We start from the raw sequence: 18,213 nt of genomic DNA, 5'->3' as shown, positions 1-18,213 counted from the left end.
CACTCTGGCTAAATTAAGCAGAGGGTTTTGTTTTATTATTTTTTTTTTTTTTTTTTTGAGACGAAGTCTCGCTCTGTAGCCCAGGCTGGAGTGCAGTGGCCGGATCTCAGCTCACTGCAAGCTCCGCCTCCCGGGTTCACGCCATTCTCCGACCTCAGCCTCCCGAGTAGCTGGGACTACAGGCGCTGCCACCTCGCCCAGATATTTTTTGGATTTCTTAGTAGAGACGGGGTTTCACCGTGTTAGCCAGGATGGTCTCGATCTCCTGACCTCGTGATCCGCCCATCTCGGCCTCCCAAAGTGCTGGGATTACAGGCTTGAGCCACCGCGCCTGGCCGGTTTTGTTTTATTTTTGAAACAGGGTCTCACTCTTTTGCCCAGGCTGGAGTACAGTGGCACTTCAGCTCACTGCAGCTTTAACCTCCCAGGATCAACCAATACTCCCACCTCAGCCTCCTAAGCTACAGCCACATGCCACCACATCTGGTAAATTTTTGTACTTTTTGTAGACAGGATTTCATCATGTTGTACAGGCTGGCCTTGAATTCCTGATTTCAATCTCTCAGCCAGCCTTGGCCTCCCAAAGTGCTGGGATTACAGGCATGCACCACCATGCCCAGACTGAAAGGTAGTTATTTTTTGAGATGGGGTCTCACTCTAGGGCCTAGGCTGGAGTGCAGTGGTGTGATCTTGGCCCACTGCAGCCTCTGCCTCCCAGGTTCTAGGGATCCTCCAACCTCAGCCTATTGAGTAGCTAGGACCACAGGCACGTGACACCATGCCCAGCTAATTTCTTTGGTGTTTTTTTTTTTTTTTTTAGTAGAGATGGGATTTCACCATGTTGCCCAGGCTGGTCTCAATCTCACAAGCTTAAGTGATTTACCCACCTTAGCCTCCAAACCAAAGTGCTGGGATTACAGGTGTTGAGCCACTGCACCAGGTCATCTGAAAGGTGCAGTGGACACTGTCCTTATTAAAGGACACTCTCCTTTTTAAAGGAGAGTGTCAGTACTCCAATTGTCACTAGGAGGGGTGAAAAAACAGATGCAAAGATAATATCACCCAAAATAATGTTGCACAAGATCTGGTGAGAAAACCACTATCCCTGTCACCACCAGGCATTAAATAACAAGATTCAAATCCATTATAACCTTTACTACTGCCAGCACCAAAGCCACATCTCTATTAAGAACTCAATCTGCAACTATTACCTCCACTTAAAGCTGACCAACCCTGCTGCCATTCCTAACTGCAAAATGGAAGTTATAAATAGAACCTTCACTTCCTTACATTGTGTACTTTCAAAGAGAAGTCATCCGAGTGTGTCTGCAGATCACATACCTGCATCCAAGAAAACATGGAGGGTGGGGGCGGTGGCTCACGCCTATAATCCTAACACTTTGGGAGTCCAAGGCAAGTGGATCACTTGAGCTTAGTTTGAGACCACCATGGGCCATATGGCAAAACCCCATTACTACAAAAAAACCCACAAGAATTAGCTGGGCATGGTGGCACACACCTGTAGTCCCAGCCAGTTGGAGAGCTGAGACAGGAGGATCACTTGCACCTGGGAGGTGGAGGTTACAGTGAGCCAAGATGGTGACACTGCACTCCAGCCGGGGTGACAAACTGAGCCCGTCTCAAAAAAAAAAAAAAAAAAAAAAAAAGGGAGAAGCTGGGAATTGAAGTTTTCACTAGTACACATACTGAGGAGGCCTGACCCATAACATGGGCAATTCTGCAAATGTAGACATACAACCAAAAATTGGAAGGCTGGCCGGGCGCGGTGGCTCAAGCCTGTAATCCCAGCACTTTGGGAGGCCGAGACGGGTGGATCACGAGGTCAGGAGATCGAGACCATCCTGGCTAACACAGTGAAACCCCGTCTCTACTAAGAAATCCAAAAAATAGCCGGGCGAGGTGGCGGGCGCCTGTAGTCCCAGCTACTCGGGAGGCTGAGGCAGGAGAATGGCCTGAACCCGGGAGGCGGAGCTTGCAGTGAGCTGAGATCCGGCCACTGCACTCCAGCAAGGGGGACAGAGTGAGACTCCGTCTCAAAAAAAAAAAAAAAAAAAAAAAATTGGAAGGCTTCTGACGTGACAAATATTCACAATAAGAGACTAAGGCTAATATTTAACACACAAAGTATGCCATATATAATTAATTTACAAATATCCAAATATTGGAGGACTATGCTCAAAAACATTTTCTCCTGATGGGGTACACTATTTCATTAAATATTTAATAACTGATCAAAATAATTAATAAATATATTCCATTCAGCAGTACGCTACCTCAAAATCTGATGTCTCCCTGATAATGAATGGTGCCAAGAATACTCAAAGTGTAAGGTCTACGGCATAAAGACAAGCCGTACTTCTCCGGGCATATTTATATCTTTCACCAGCCTAGTTAAGACTACACATTTTATTTTATTCATTTATTTATTTTTTTGAGACAGATCTCTCACTCTGTTGCCCAGGTTGGTGTGCAATGGCGCGATCTTGGCTCACTGCAACCTCCGCCTCAGCCTCAACAATTCTCCTGCCTCAGCCTCCTGAGTAGCTCGGATTACAGGTGTGCGCCACCACGCTCGGCTAATATTTTACTTTTAGTAGACACAGGGTTTCACAACATTGGTCAGACTGGTCTTGAACTCCTGACCCCGTGATCTGCCTGCTTCAGCCTCCCAAAGTGCTGGGATTACAGGCGTGAGCCATTGCACCCGGCCAACACTATATATTTTAAAAGCCACTGATGCACACAAGAAGACATATTAAAGGTTGTATAGTGCAGTATTGAACCCACAAGTGAAAAACTGAACACCACCTAAACGTCCACCTACAGGTGAATAGTTAAATATGGTCTATCTCTTAATGTGGAATGCCATAAAAGTTTAAGAAAACCAAAATAGGACACATTCACCAACATGGAAATTGTTCCAATGCATATTGTTCAGTGAAAAAAGTAAAGCTGCAAAACAATAAGCACTTTATATTACCATTTGTATTAACAAACAAAATCACTGTAGAGATAAATATACAGGTATAGGCTAGGCACAGTGGTGCATGTCTGTAATCCCAGCACTTCTGGAGGCTAAGGCTGAGGGATCGCCTAACCCCAGGAATTCAAGATCAGCCTGGGCAACACAGTGAAACCCTGTCTTTACAAAATCACAAGAATTAGCCAGGCATGGCAACATACACCTCTAGTTCCAGGTACCCAGAAGGCTGAGACAAGAGGATGGCTTGAGAATGGGAGGAGGTTGCAATAAGCCAAGATCATGCCACTGCCCTCCAGCCTGAATGACAGAGCAAGACCCTGTCTCAACAGAACAACACAACAACAGCAACAACAATAAAAACAGAAAAGACCTGAAAGGTTACAATACTGTTAAAACAACAGAATTACAAATTACCAAGATTGTTTGCCGAACAGGGAAAATGTGCAAAGGACAGACTGGAATAGATTATCATAAAATATCATTTTTACCCTATTCAATAGCCCAGATTCAATACTATTTTGATAAGCATGAAAAGGAAAAATCAGTTCATTGCTATAATTTGTATAACTCTTCTGAAGAATTGGCAATGTTTATTTTTTTTTTATTTTTATTTTTTTGTTGTTGAGACAGAGACTCGCTTTGTCGCCCAGGCTGGGGTGCAGTGGCCAGATCTCAGCTCACTGCAAGCTCCGCCTCCCGGGTTTACGCCATTCTCCTGCCTCAGCCTCCCGAGTAGCTGGGACTATAGGCGCCCGCCACCTCGCCCGGCTAGTTTTTTGTATTTTTTAGTAGAGACGGGGTTTCACCATGTTAGCCAGGATGGTCTCGATCTCCTGACCTCGTGATCCGCCCGTCTCGGCCTCCCAAAGTGCTGGGATTACAGGCTTGAGCCACCGCGCCCGGCCGGCAATGTTTATTAAAACCCTTAAATACACAATTTTGATCCAAAAATTGTACTTGTCAGATTTACTCGCAAGAAACTGAGATATATAAAAACATGTTAAGTGCAAGGATGCTTACCACACTAATTTTACACACATCCAACCATAGAGGTGAACTGTAGTTCATCCATAAAATAGAATATACCAGATCCTTAAAACCAGATTGTACGGAAAACTGTTAAAATCTGAGTAAGTTCTGTGGACTGTATCAATGTTAATTTGCTGCTCATTATACCATAGTATAGTTATGGAAGGTGCTACCACAATGAGAAACTGAGCAACGACTTCACAGGACCACATTGTACCCTGTTTTGCAACTTCATGAATCTATAATTACAGTGATGTGCTACATTAATGACATTTTGATCAAGCACAAACTGCATGTACAACAGTGGTCCCACAAGATTATAATGGCCATACCATATAGCCTAGGTGCGTAGTAGGCTATACCATCTAGATTTGTGTAAATATTTTCTGATGTTCACATAATGAAATCCATGACACATCCCTCAAGACATATCCCTGAACAAGGCAAGACTGAATTATCTCTAAAAAGTTTTGAAAAATGGAGAAAAATTTTTAGAAAGTATGGGAAATGTTCACTATCTGTGATACTGTAAAATAAATACTTTACAGTGTATTTTAATTGTGTATGATAGCATCCATATACAACTAAAATTCTTACAATCTCCAAAGTGATGTCTTTTTGCATGCTAATACGTTCACTGATGGCCGGCAGCCCCTAAGTCAGTTTAGCTAGAATAAAATCTATCTTTTCATTTAGATTCTAGATAGCCAATAAAATTTTTTTTTTTTTTTTTTGAGACGGAGTCTCACTTTGTCGCCCAGGCTGGAGTGCAGTGGCATGATCTCAGCTCATTGCAACCTCTGCCTCGTGGGGTCAAGCGAGTCTCCGCCTCAGCCTCCTGAGTAGCTGGGATCACAGGCGCCCACCACCATGTCCGGCTAATTTTTGTATTTTCAGTAGAGACGCGGTTTCACCATGTTGGTCACGCTGGTCTCAAACTCCTGACATTGTGATCCACCTGCCTTGGCCTCCAAAGTGCTGGGATTACAGGCGTGAGCCACCACGTCCAGCCAATAGCCAAGTTTTATTCATCTTCTCACCACAGTTTAGACTGCCATCAAAATCTTGCTCACTTCCACAGGATTAGAAGCCCTTGAGATTACACAGTTGTATAAATATCTACTAAATGATGTAAATTGTCCAAATGCATGCTAAACTATCTGACAACACATACATAATATGCCAGCACATAGATATTCAAGAAAAAGATCTAAACTACCTGTAGGCTGGGCGTGGTGGCTCACGCCTGTAATCCCAGCACTTTGGGAGGCTGAGGCAGGCAGATCAACTGAGGTCAGGAGTTCGAGACCAGCCTAACCAACAAGGAGAAACCCCGTCTCTACTAATAATACAAAATTAGCTGGGTGTGGTGGCACATGCCTATAATCCCAGTTACTCGGGAGGCTGAGGCAGGAGAATCACTTGAACCAGGGAGGCAGAAGTTGCAGTGAGCCAAGATTGCACTCCAGCCTGGGCAACAAGAACAAAACTCTGTCTCAAAAACAAAATAAATAAATAAATAAATAAAAATAAACTATCTGTAAAACTGCTGGTTCAATCACCACCCTCATTTCTAAGCAATATGTCATCCCCAAATAAGCCAAAGGCAGTCCTGATTATTGTCCCATTTAATGCTAAATTCTACCTTCAGAGAGAGAAAAATGAAAGGAAAAAAGAGAACCATCAACTTCTTGTGAAAATGATATCTTCCTGTCCTAAGAAATTATAGACTAAGGTAACAGAACCAAGAGTTAGGAAGAAAATCACCATAAATACGGTAAAACCATCCCTTTGGACATACATAACCTTTTGTTTTACTTACCTATTTACTATCAGAAACAGAAATCCCATGCCACTTAACCCCATAAATGCTGTAAAACAGAAATAAAATGTATAAATTGATTAAATGTATTTTGCCCCATGACAGATCAATCATCCAGGTTCAATTTTTATATCTCCAATACTGAGAGGGCTACTACTAAGTTACAAGCACTTAGGGGGAAAAACAAAACAAAAAAAAACAACTGTCATTTCTTCCAAAGTAACTTCAGAATCCTACCAGAAAATGCTTAGGGCTATTCTACAAAAAGTAAAAATGAAAATTAAAGTGGGAATTCTTCACTCATTCAGAGAATAGTAATAACATTTATGGAACATTTAATTCATCTTCATAACAATTTCAGTTAAGGCCTATTATCATCCACATTTTACAGATAAGGAAAAAGTTACTTTACTTCAAGGTAAAGTAATCTGCCCAAAGTTACAGAGCTATTAAGAAAAAACCAGGATTTAATCCTAAGGAGTCTAGGGGCTGGGCAGGGTAGCTCACGCCTGTAATCCCAGCACTTTGGGAGGCCAAGGTGGGTGGATCACCTGAGGTCAGGAGTTCAAGACCAGTCTGGCCAACATGGTGAAACCCCGTTTCTACTAAAAATATAATAATTAGGTGGGCATGGTGGCATGCGCCTGTAGCCCCAGCTACTTGGGACACTGAGGCAGGAGAATCACTTGAACCTGGGGAGCAGAGGCTGCAGTGAGCCAAGATCACGCCACTGCACTCCAGCTTGGGCAACAGAGTGAGACTCCGTTTCAAAAATTAAAAAGAAAAGAAAGAAATGAATATAGAAAACAGCCACCGGATGACAACTAGGGTCCCCAGGCTGGGCTCAGTGGTTTACGTCTGTAATCCCAGCACTCTGGGAGGCTGAGGCAGGCGAATCACCCGAGTTTAGGAGTTCAAGACCAGCCAGGCCAACATGGTGAAACCCCATCTCTACTAGATGGGGTTGGTGGTGCACGTCTGTAATCACAGCTACTCAGGAGGCACGAAAATCACTTGAACCCGGGAAGCAGGAGTTGCAGTGAGCTGAGATTGTGCCACTGCACTCCAGCCTAGGCAACAGAGCAAAAATCCATCTCAAAAAATAAATAAAAAATTTTAAAAATACAAAAATTAGCCAGGTGTGGAGGTGGGTGCCTGTAATCCCAGCTACTCAGGAGGCAGAGGAGAATCACTTGAACCCGGGAGGCAGAGGTTGCAGTGAGCCAAGATCATGCCACTGCACTTCAGCCTGAAGGACAGAACAAGTCACTATCTTCAAAAAAAAAAAAAAAAAGAATCAACTAGGGATTCTGATAAAATGCAGACTGATTCAGTAATTCAGGGGTAGAGTTTCTACTGTAACAAACCAGAGTTCTTACTCTAACAAACCCCTGGGTTAAAGGAGCTTGCTGCTATCTACAGATAATACTTTGAACAGCAAGGAAACTGGACCACCCTAAGTTGTTTCCACCAACCTCTCCAAGTTGTCAAAAATCAGAATTCACTTGCCCTCTATTGTGAAAGAAAATCTGAAGTTTATTCATCAATATTATCATCAGTATTATTACTGGTACTCTAGTACCAGCGGAAAAGACAGGATTTATATCCTAAAATTCCCACTATCTCAATCAGACGGCATCTGTCATTCATCAAAAGCAGCTGATGCCACCATAGGTTAGTGACACTTAAACTTTTGGGGGTCACAAATTGCTCTGAAATATAATCAAAGTTAAAAATTTCTCCCTAGAAAATTCAGCATGAGATTCATGAATCCTTTCATTAAAGATTAAGAATTCTAGGACAGGTACGGTGGCTCACCCCTGTAATCCCAGCACTCTGGGAGGCTGAGGCGGGTGGATCACAAGGTCAGGAGATCAAGACCATCCTGGCTAACACAGTGAAACCCCCGTCTCTACTAAAATTACAAAAAATAACCAGGTGTGGTGGTGGGCGCCTGTAATCCCAGCTACTTGGGAGGCTGAGGCAGGAGAATGGCGTGAACCCAGGAGGGGGAGGATGCAGTGAGCCGAGATTGCACCACTGCACTCCAGCCTGGGCGACAGAGTGAGACTGTCTCAAAAAAAAAAAAAAAAGATAAAGAATTATCTATTAATAGATGTCTAACAGACTGGGTGTTGTGGCTCACACCTGTAATCCCAGCACTTTGGGAGGCCAAAATGGGAGGATCGTTTGAGGCCAGGAGTTTGAAACCAGCCTAACCATCATAGCAAGACCCTGTCTCCATTTAAAAAAGGTACCGGCCGGGCGCGGTGGTTCACGCCTGTAATCCCAGCACTTTGGGAGGCCGAGGCGGGCGGATCACAAGGTCAGGAGATTGAGACCATCCTGGAGAGCACAGTGAAACCCCATCTCTACTGAAAATACAAAAAAATTACCCGGGCGTGGTAGCGGGCGCCTGTAGTCCCAGCTTCTAGGGAGGCTGAGGCAGGAGAATGGCGTTAACCCGGGAGGCGGCGGAGCTTGCAGTGAGCGGAGATCACGCCACTGCACTCCAGCATGGGTGACACAGCGAGACTCCATCTCAAAAAAAACAAAAAACAAAACACAACAAAAAGGTACCTAACATTTACTATTTAATCCTGAAAATACTGAGCCATAACTTCAATTAGTCAGCTGATAAAGCTAATGGCTAACTACACAAACGAACTTAAATATACCTCAACCTCAAACATCAATATTAAATATCAAAATAGTTCTTTTTTTTTTTATTTGCTGGGCATGGTGGCTTACACCTATAATCCCAGCAGTTTGGGAGGCTGAGGTAGGCAGATGACCTGAGGTCGGGAATTCGAGACCAGCCTGACCAACGCGGAGAAACCCCATCTCTACTAAAAATACAAAATTAGCCAGGTGTGGTGGTGCATGTCTGTAATCCCAGCTACTCGGGAGGCTGAGGCAAGAGAATCGCTTGAACCCGGGAGGCAGAGGTTGTGGTGAGCCGAGATCACGCCATTGCACTCCAGCCTGGGCAACAAGAGCGAAACGCCATCTCAAAAAATAATAATAATTATTATTTTTTCTTTGTTTTTTTTTTCTTTTTTGAGACAGAGTCTTGCTATGTCGTCCAGGCGGGAGTGCAGCGCACAATGTCGGCTCACTGCAACCTCCACCTCCTGGCCATTCTCAAGGAAACAGAAGGAAGGAAGGTAAACAAAAAGTGGCTCAGTCTCAGCAGAGATTTAGACCCAGGCAGGCTGGTCCCAGAGTCCATGTTTCTAGACATTGTTTTCTTCTTGCCTGCTGGTCAAAGAAAAATAAAAAAAATCTTTTATGCAATCTTGTATATAAATGTATCTTAATTTTACTCAGTCACTGCCCTACTATTTTTTTTCTTCCTCCAACTCAAAAGGCAAAAATAATCCTATTTTCATTATCATGCTCAACTGCAACTTTCTGCCCTATAAATTTACATTTCCCACAGCCAATATATATTTTAAAAAAATTTTTAAGACATGGGATGTCACTATGTTGCCCAGACTGGTCTTGAACTCCTGGACTCAAGCTATCCTTCCACCTCAGCCTCCCAAAGTGCTGGGATTACAGGTATAAGCCACCCCGCCCAGGCTGCCATACCCAATATAACAAATATTTCAGTACCCACTTACGTGCGTTATATTACTTTATTAGTATAGAAGGAAAATCTTGCCAATGAGCACACAGTAAACCTCTAATCTCTTCTGAAAATACACAAGTCATTATACAAACCAGAATACTTTTGAGAAGGAAAAAAGGTAAAACATCCGTCCCAGAAAATAGGCATATGCTGTGACCTTCCAGGGCAAAATGGCCAGTAAGATCATCTTACCTGCTAGTTAGTAGTATGAAACACTATCTAACTATTTGTTACACAAACCCTGCATTACTGCAGACTTTTCTACCCTGACAAGAAAATCCTTTTCTCACCAGGTGCGGTGGCTCACGCCTGTAATCCCAGCACTTTGGAAGGCCGTTGAGGAGGGCGGATCACCTGAGGTCGGGACTTCAAGACCAGCCTGACCAACATGGAGAATCCCCATCTCCACTAAAAATACAAAATTAGCCAGGCATGGTGGCACATGTCTGTAATGCCCATCTACTCAGGAAAGCTCAGGAAGGCTGAGGCAGGAGAATCACTTGAACCCGGGAGGCAGAGTTTGTGGTGAGCTATTGCACTCCAGCCTGGGCAACAAGAGAGAAACTCCATCTAAAAAAAAAAAAAAAAAAAAAAGGCAGAAAATCCTTTTCTCTTCTCTCAATAACATACAAACCCAATAGAACTTAACTCACCCCTGGAGTCTGGCATTTATGAATGCAGTTCACATCCTACCCCTAATAATATTCATCTAAAGTACTCTTCTTTCTTTGGTTTAGAGCCCGTCATTTAAAAACCGTAGACATATTCTGTGAACCAAAGATTGGTTCAAGTGGTGGGACAAGGACACAGGTAAGACAGGAAAGATGAGTACATATTTAGATGTTTCTTATTCTTACATTTACTTACACTTTTACATTAGAATTTTTTTCAAAAGAGTAAATGTAAAGCACCTATTTGCATTTTAACATTTGTATTCCTTTAATTTTCATTTTTTTGAGACAGTCTCACTGTCACCCAGGCTGGAGTGCAGTGACATGATCTCGGCTCACTATAACCTCTGCTTCAGGGTGTGCCTCAGCCTCCTGAGTACCTAGGACTATAGACACATGCCCAGATAATTTTTGTACTTTTAGTAGACATAGGGTTTCGCCATGTTGGCCTCAAACTCCTGGCCTCAAGTGATCCACTTGCGTTGGCCTCCCAAAGTTCTGGGATTACAGGTGCGAGCCAGCCCACCCAGCTGTATTCCTTTAAATCCTGCATGTAAATGTGTATTTTAACATACTGCCATCTTCATTCCTCTTTTAAAACTTGTATTTGCCCAACCAAAAGTATACTCTCCAACTATAAAAAAAACTTTAAATAATTAAATTGTTTGGCTTGCCCTAAATCAGAGTAAGTTAGTAACAAGGCTGAGACAAAAACTTAGAAGTTATACTTCTCTTAAATTAGTGCTATCTCACAGTAATTTTTGCAATCATCAGTGCTACTATCATGTCGTTCAATAAGCTCTCCAAAAATATTTACTATATAAAGCACAAATTTTAGAGGTGTTTGGAAGCCACCAATAATTTATATCACAATATAGTTGGTTTTGAGGATTAAATCATAGTATGATTTAACACAACGTAACTATCAGAAGTTAACACAACCTAACTATCAGAAGACACCAGTATTCTCAAATTATACATAAGAACTTGAGGTTCAGAGAAGCTATGTCACCTGCCTCAGGTCATACATTTGAACTCAAGATTCTAAAACCATTACAGAAAATCACGGTTTATAATACAGAACATTTACAATGTTTTAAAAATTGGAAACCTATACCTCAAATATTAAACATTAAAGAAAACAAAGCTTTGGCCAGACGCAGTGGCTCACGCCTGCAATTCCAGTACTTTGGGAGGCCAAGGAGGGTACATCACAAGGTCAGGAGTTCGAGACCAGCCTGGCCAATATAGTGGAACTCCTTCTCTACTAAAAATACAAAAAATAGCTGGGCATGGTGGTATGCTCCTGTAGTCTCAGCTACTCCGGAGGCTGAGGCAGAAGAATCACTTGAATCAAGGAGGCGGAGGTTGCAATGAGCCGAGATCATGCCACTGCACTCCAGCCTGGGCAACACAGCAAGACTCTGTCTCAAAAAACAAACAAAAAAACTGTTAAGATGGGCCAGGCGCGGTGGCTCAAGCCTGTAATCCCAGCACTTTGGGAGGCTGACACGGGTGGATCAACTAGGAGTTTGAGACCAGCCTGGCCAACATGGCAAAACCTTGTCTCTACTAAAAATACAAAAATTAGCCGGTATGGTGGCGCACGTCCATAGTCCCAGCTACTGGGGAGGCTGAGGTGAGAGAATCATTTGAACCCAGGAGGCAGACATTGCAGTGAGTCAAAATCGTGCAACTGCACTCCAGCCTGGGGCAACACAGCAAGACTCCCTCTCAAAAAAACAAAAACAAACAAAAAAAACCCAAAAACCTGTTAAATGATACTTTTTATGTTATATGTATTTCACAATTAAAAATACTTTTAACTGGTGGCATGAGCCTGTAGTCCCAGCTACTCAGGAGGCTGAAACCAGATTGCTTGAGCCCAGGAATTTGAGGCTATGGTATGCCATGACTATACCTGTGAATAGCCACTGTACTCCAGCCTGGACAACACAGTGAGACCCTGTCTCTAAAAAAATAAAATAAAATAATAATTTAAAAAAATTTTTGAGACAGCGTCTCCCTCTGTCACCCAGGTTGGAGTGCAGTGGCACGAACATGGCTCACTGTGGCCTCGATCTCCTGGCTCAAGTGATCCTCCCATCTCAAGTGTAGCTAGGACCACAACACATGCCACCAGGCCTGGCTAATTTTTTAAATTTGTTTGTAGAGGTTGGGGGTGGGGGGGTCTCACTTTGTTGCCCAGGCTGGTTTTGAACTACTGGGCTCAAGCTATCCTCCCACCTCAGCCTCCCAAAGTGTTGAGATTACAGGCATGAGCCATGTTATCCAACCTAAAAAACTTTTATTTAAAAGTTATTAAAGCATCCAAAGGCATATGAAACTTAACTGCTACCTAAGTAAGTAATTATAAGTATAGTTGGCCCTCCATATCCATGAGTTCCATATACATCAGTGGAGAAATCAATCACAGATCAAAAATACTCAGAAAAAAAAAATCGTTGCATTTGTACTGACCATGTAGAGACTTTTTTCTTATCACTCTATAAATAATACAATATAGCAACTATTTACAAAGCATTTACATTGTAACAGATATTATAAATAATTGAGATGATTTAACATATACAGGAAGATGTGCATAGGTTATATGCAAATACTACGCCTTTTTATGTAAGACTTGAGCATCCAAGGTTTTTGGCATCTAAAGAGGGTCCTGGAACCAATTTCCCACAGATACCGAGGGACAACTGTCTTCATTTTCAGGGAAAAACTCAAACAGAGACAGAAACACAATTTTAGTAGTCACTGCATACCCACCCTTCCCAGCCTCTAGTTTTAATTTTTTTAATTTAAACAAAAATTTCAGCCTGAGCAAAAAAACACAACCATGTCTCTACAAAAAAATACCAAAAAAGAAAAAAATTAGCCAGGCATGGTGGTACATGCCTATGGTCCCAGCTACTTTGGAGGCTGAGGTGGGAGGATCACTTAAGCCAGAGAGGCGGAGGCTGCAGCAAACGAGACTCTGTCTCAAAAAAGAAAAAATTAAAAATTAAAAAAAACTTTAAAAGAGAAATGAAAAAAAAATTTTAATTACAATCTGCCTCCTTAGGGCTCAAAAGTTTTAAGTAACTTGATAGCATTCAGATGAACGTAGTACAATGCAGTTTCAAACTTACAAAAAATTTGTTGTAAAAGAATTTAAGAAGGGTCATGTCTGATGACTGTGAATCATCCAAACTTCTACCTCTTTCCAGAGAGGGACATTGTTTGTTTCTCCTTCAGAACAGAGATGATTAAAAAAAAAGAACAAAAAACAAACAACGAAAAAACAATAATCGGCTGGGTGCTGTAGCTCACGCCTGTAATCCCAGCACTCTAGGAGGCCGAGGAGGGCGGATCACTTGAGGTCAGCTGTTCGAGACCAGCCCTGCCAACATGGCAAAACCCATGTCTACTAAAAATAAAAAATAAAAAATTAGCCAGGCATGGTAGCGCATGCCTGAAGACCCAGCTACTAGGGAGGCTGAGGCAGAAGAACTGCTTGAACCCGCCGGGCACGGTCGCTCACGCCTGTAATCCCAGCACTTGGGGAGGCCGAGGTAGGCAAATCATGGGGTCAAGAGAGACCATCCTGGCCAACATGGTGAAACCCTATCTCTACCAAAAATACAAAAATTAGTTGGGCATGGTGGCACGCGCCTGTAGTACCAGCTACTCGGGAGGCTAAAGCAGGAGGATCGCTTGAACCCAGGAGGTGGAAGTTGCAGTGAGCCCAGATCGCGCCACTGCACTCCAGCCTGGCAACAAAGAAAGACTCAGTCTCAAAAAAAAAAAAAAAAAAAAAAAAAAAAAAAAAAGGACCTGCTTGATCCCAGGACACAGAGGTTTCTGAGATTGCGCCACTCTCTAGCCTGGGTGACAGAGAGAGACTCAGTCTCAAGCGGAAAAAAAATAAAACCAACCAATAATCTACTGAAGTCAGTAGAGCGGGTCTTGCTCTGTCACCTGGCCTGGAATGCCATGGCAGAGTCACAACTCATTCCAGCTTTCACCTCCCATACTCAACCGAAACTCCTGCCTCAGCCTCCCGAGTAGCTGGGACTACAGGCGCGTGCCACCACATTGGGCCCAAGGCCAGGTTTTAAAAACTTGCATCTAAGTATTATTTACATAGGATTCCTTGTCTGCAATATATTCTACTCCAATATAAGTAGGTGGTTGATGAGTTCAAGCTTCCACGTTCACTAACTGTGTAAAAACTTAGGCAAGTTTAAATTCTCTGTGCCTTAGTTTCTTTTTTTTGAGACAGTCTCACTCTGTTGTCCAGGCTGGAATACAGTGGCACCATCTCAGCTCACTGCAACCTCTGCCTCCCAGGTTCAAGCGATTCTCCTACCTTAGCCTCCCATGTAGCTGGGATTACAGGTGTGTGCCACCACATCTGGCTAATTTTTGTATTTTTAGTAGAGATGGGGTTTCACCATGTTGGCCAGGCTGGTCTCAAACTCCTGACCTCAGGTGATCCGCCGCCCACCTCAGTCTTCCAAAGTGCTGGGATTACAGGCATGAGCCACTGTGCCTGGCTGCCTTAGTTTCCTTATCACTAAAATGGGGATACTAACACCTCATAGAGATATTGAGACTTAAGATGTACAGATATCTATATATACAAAAACATCAAACGTTCCTGACACAAAGTACAATACAAGTATGTACTACTACTGTTATTATTGTTATATTGCTATTATCTATTCTACTGATTCTAGTGGGATAGTTAAGCTGGAATCTCTCCAGAAAAATACACATTAGTAAAAGGTATTGAACACAATTGCAGAGGACCCAGGGATCCCAGATTAATCCTGCCAAAGATGATCCACAAGCAACTTGGTTAGTAAAGCAGTTCTTAACCTCTTTTGTGACAAAGACCTCTTCAGTAGTCCAATTAATCTATGGATCCCTTCTCAGAGTTTTTTTAAATTTCTAAAATATATAGGATCACAAAGTAAACTAATTATATTGAAACGCAGTTGTCAAAATATTTTAAAATGTCTAATATAGCAATACGTTAAATAACAATATTTTTGACATATAGCAAGTAATGAGCATAAATATTTCAAGATATCTGCAAAAACTGTAATATATGTTAAAAAGTGATTTGTCTTGGTGACAAGGTCACAGACACTGTTGCTGCCATTAACATTTAAAGAATTTTCACTTCTTTTCCATTTAGATTTCAGTTAGAAACTAGTGAAAATAAACAATTTTTTTTTCCCCAACCAAGCTCAGGTACTTACTTCCTCAATTCTATCCAAAAACCTAGATTCAGAACCTTTGACTTATGGGAAAGTGCAAAAATAATTTTGGAGCCAGAAATTTATGTTCTAGAAGCCAGACTTCAGACTTTAACCCCCACATTATTTACACTTGAATGACCTTAGATATCTAACTTCTGAGCTTTGGTTCTCTCACTGAGAATAATTCCTCTATCATGAGGTTACTGGGATCAAATACTAGTTAACAAAACGTCAAATGACCAATATGTTGTTTTTCACTGATTTTAAAACCACATATTCAGCCCCAAATATTTAAAGACAGCTAATTTTCAATAAAACTCATATGAGAAAACGAAGAACGACATAGTGATTCACAAAGAAAATGATTAATGGAGATACAACTTTTAAATAATAGTTTGGCAGAGATATGGTAGAATTTGTCTAACCTGGGGAGTTGGACAGGCCTGAACTGCTAACATCCCGTCCATGATTTGACATCAGCAACACTTGGATCTAAATCCCAATTACACTACTTTACTTTTACTAAGTAAAGTTACTTTAACTTCTGGGGCTCGGTTTTGTCATCTGTAGAATATTTTAAGTATTGCTTTAGAGACAGGAGAGGACCTAATTTAAACAATAAATGGGGCTGTTATTAAAACTTACATTTTAATAAAGCCAAAGGAATCAATTTGGAAGTCAAAAGTATATTGTGGAGCTCCCGTCAATATAAACTCCACAATCTTTCTTCCGCTCAGCAAAACACACACTTAAAACCTGTGGTATTTACATAGCATAACATTCCTAAAACAAAGTGGCCGGCAATGTCTTAAAATCCTATCTGATTTCTTATTCTGCCTAAGGAAAACAACAATGAGGATAGAAAACAGTAAACAGAATGAGTTCAGTAATTTTAAATCTTTTCATGATTTCCCCGGATGTTCCAATGAATGATTATTATTAATGTTAGATATACTCTAATGTAGCAGTCTTTTAAAACACTAAAGATGTCAAGCTTATCGGCGACACAATGTCAGTTAAACAGAAAAAAAACCCTAAAATCATTTATTTACTTTATGCTGGAACATTACGGATTAAGATTTTCCCACGGGGGGAGGGGGGAGGGATAGCATTAGGAGATATACCTAATGTAAATGACGAGTTAATGGGTGCAGCACACCAACATGGCATGTGTATACGTATGTAACAAACCTGCACGTTGTGCACATGTACCCTAGAACTTAAAGTATAATTTTTTTAAAAAAGTCGAAAAATTAAAAAATAAAATAATAAAAATTTTCCCACAACCCGGAAAAAAAAAAAATCTGCCATAGGCTGGCCCCGGCTCCTAGACCCATTATACAACCTGTAAATTCCTTCCCTCATTGAAAAGATTATTTTTATGGGCATAGTTAACAAACGCCAAGTTGCGAAGTTGCAGCTTTGCTGGTTTGACGTTTTCACAATGTAAGAACAATATGATCTGGAATCTACTCAAAGCATTAGCCAGGCAGTCAGCTGACGCTTACTGCACACAAGAGGACAGAATGAAGGGAAATTAAATTTCGTATTTCTGTAAGGCAGGTCTCCAACTCTATCTTGAAAACTAAATAGGCCAACAGCAGATGTTCTAGTTTAAGTAATAAAAGTATCTCATTGTTCAAATAACATTACAAACACCGGCTTTTCCCGGAATAAGTTTCTCTCCTTCTTGGAATTTTCCTTGTAAAGGGCTTTTAATCGGTTCATAGAACCAACCCTTCATCACGCAGTTGCTGCTTAAGTAACTTTTACAAAAGGTCAAAGCGGTGCCTTTCAAGGCTTCCAAACCCTACTGGCTTCTCCTCGATTCAAAGTAACTCGCTTTCACCCACAGAACGTTCCAGAGACCTAGGGACGGGGCCCGGGCAGAATTTGGTGGAGGTTGCTCAAAGAACTTTTTCAATTTTCTTTTCAAAACACTTACCGCATTTCACCTTCCTCCATCCGTGGCCCCACATGTTGCTCGCCTCCCTCCCAGAGGGCCCCGCGAGGCCGCGCTCGGCCCCCGGAACGCGCCCACCTGATTACCCTATCCTCTCAGACTCCGCCCCCCAACCCCCCAATGCCGTCTCCTTTAGGAGGTCCATATGGGACACTTTACCCCTCCTCTGAACCTCACGCCACACCAGACCAGCCCTCCGTTCTTCTCCTTCAATTCTTCTCCATTACGGGCATCACCTCCCATAGCTTCCTAGAGTGTTGTGAGCGCGCAGAGGGAAGCTGCAGGCCTGCTCGGCCCAGGTGCTGTGTCAGCCTATCTGCCGGTTCCGCGGCGTGTACGGCCCGGAAAGTCACATGGCGGTGGGACCGGCCGGCGCCTCTACACTCCTGCTCTCCTAAGAGCAGGACGAGACTAGCAAATCCACTCACCTCCACGAAAAGCAACATATCGTCCTCTGCTCGGCCCAATCGTTCCCGCCGCCGCAACTCCAACTGGCTCACAGGCCCGCGCCCCAATTGCTAGGATAAGGACACACACTCGCCTTGCCCCTCCACCCGGCAGTGGACCCGGCTCCTCCCCCGCCGTCAGCGGCTGCGGCCTGACCCGCCCAGTCCCACCTCCCTTGAAACAACAACTGCTTCCGGGTCTAGGGAAAAATTGTTTCCGGCAGAAAAGAGTCGTCGACGCGCTCAACTTTTGCACCATCTTTTCTAGCAACAGTGTGGGATGTACTATCATCTGTCGCGGGGGGGACGATTAGCAGGAGATGCCATTCTGGGGCACGGGGATGTGTGAAAATCTTAATGACACATTTTATCACTTGTCA

The 18,213-nt window shown here is 42.7% G+C and overlaps 1 protein-coding gene across 15 annotated transcripts in view; it reads right to left on the bottom strand.

Annotated features, from left to right (window-relative positions):
- Positions 1-17,995, bottom strand: part of LARP4 (La ribonucleoprotein 4) — an 85,849-nt gene extending 67,854 nt beyond the window's left edge. For 5 of the 15 annotated variants that reach the window (XM_050748662.1, XM_050748664.1, XM_050748672.1 and 2 more), the window contains exon 1: positions 17,816-17,995. In XM_050748662.1, coding sequence (XP_050604619.1) covers positions 17,816-17,833 — 18 coding nt within the window. In that variant the 5' untranslated portion in view covers positions 17,834-17,995. Of the gene's footprint in view, positions 1-5,855; positions 5,905-8,251; positions 10,764-17,369; positions 17,468-17,546; positions 17,791-17,815 lie in introns of those variants that run through there. The other 10 variants (XM_050748658.1, XM_050748663.1, XM_050748660.1 and 7 more) reach the window with 6 other exon arrangements.
- Between the last annotated feature and the right edge of the window lie 218 nt (positions 17,996-18,213).

The sequence above is a fragment of the Macaca thibetana genome, chromosome 11, assembly GCF_024542745.1.
Source record: "Macaca thibetana thibetana isolate TM-01 chromosome 11, ASM2454274v1, whole genome shotgun sequence".
NCBI classification, from domain to species: domain Eukaryota; kingdom Metazoa; phylum Chordata; class Mammalia; order Primates; family Cercopithecidae; genus Macaca; species Macaca thibetana.
This window is presented reverse-complemented; position numbering and strand designations above follow the sequence as displayed.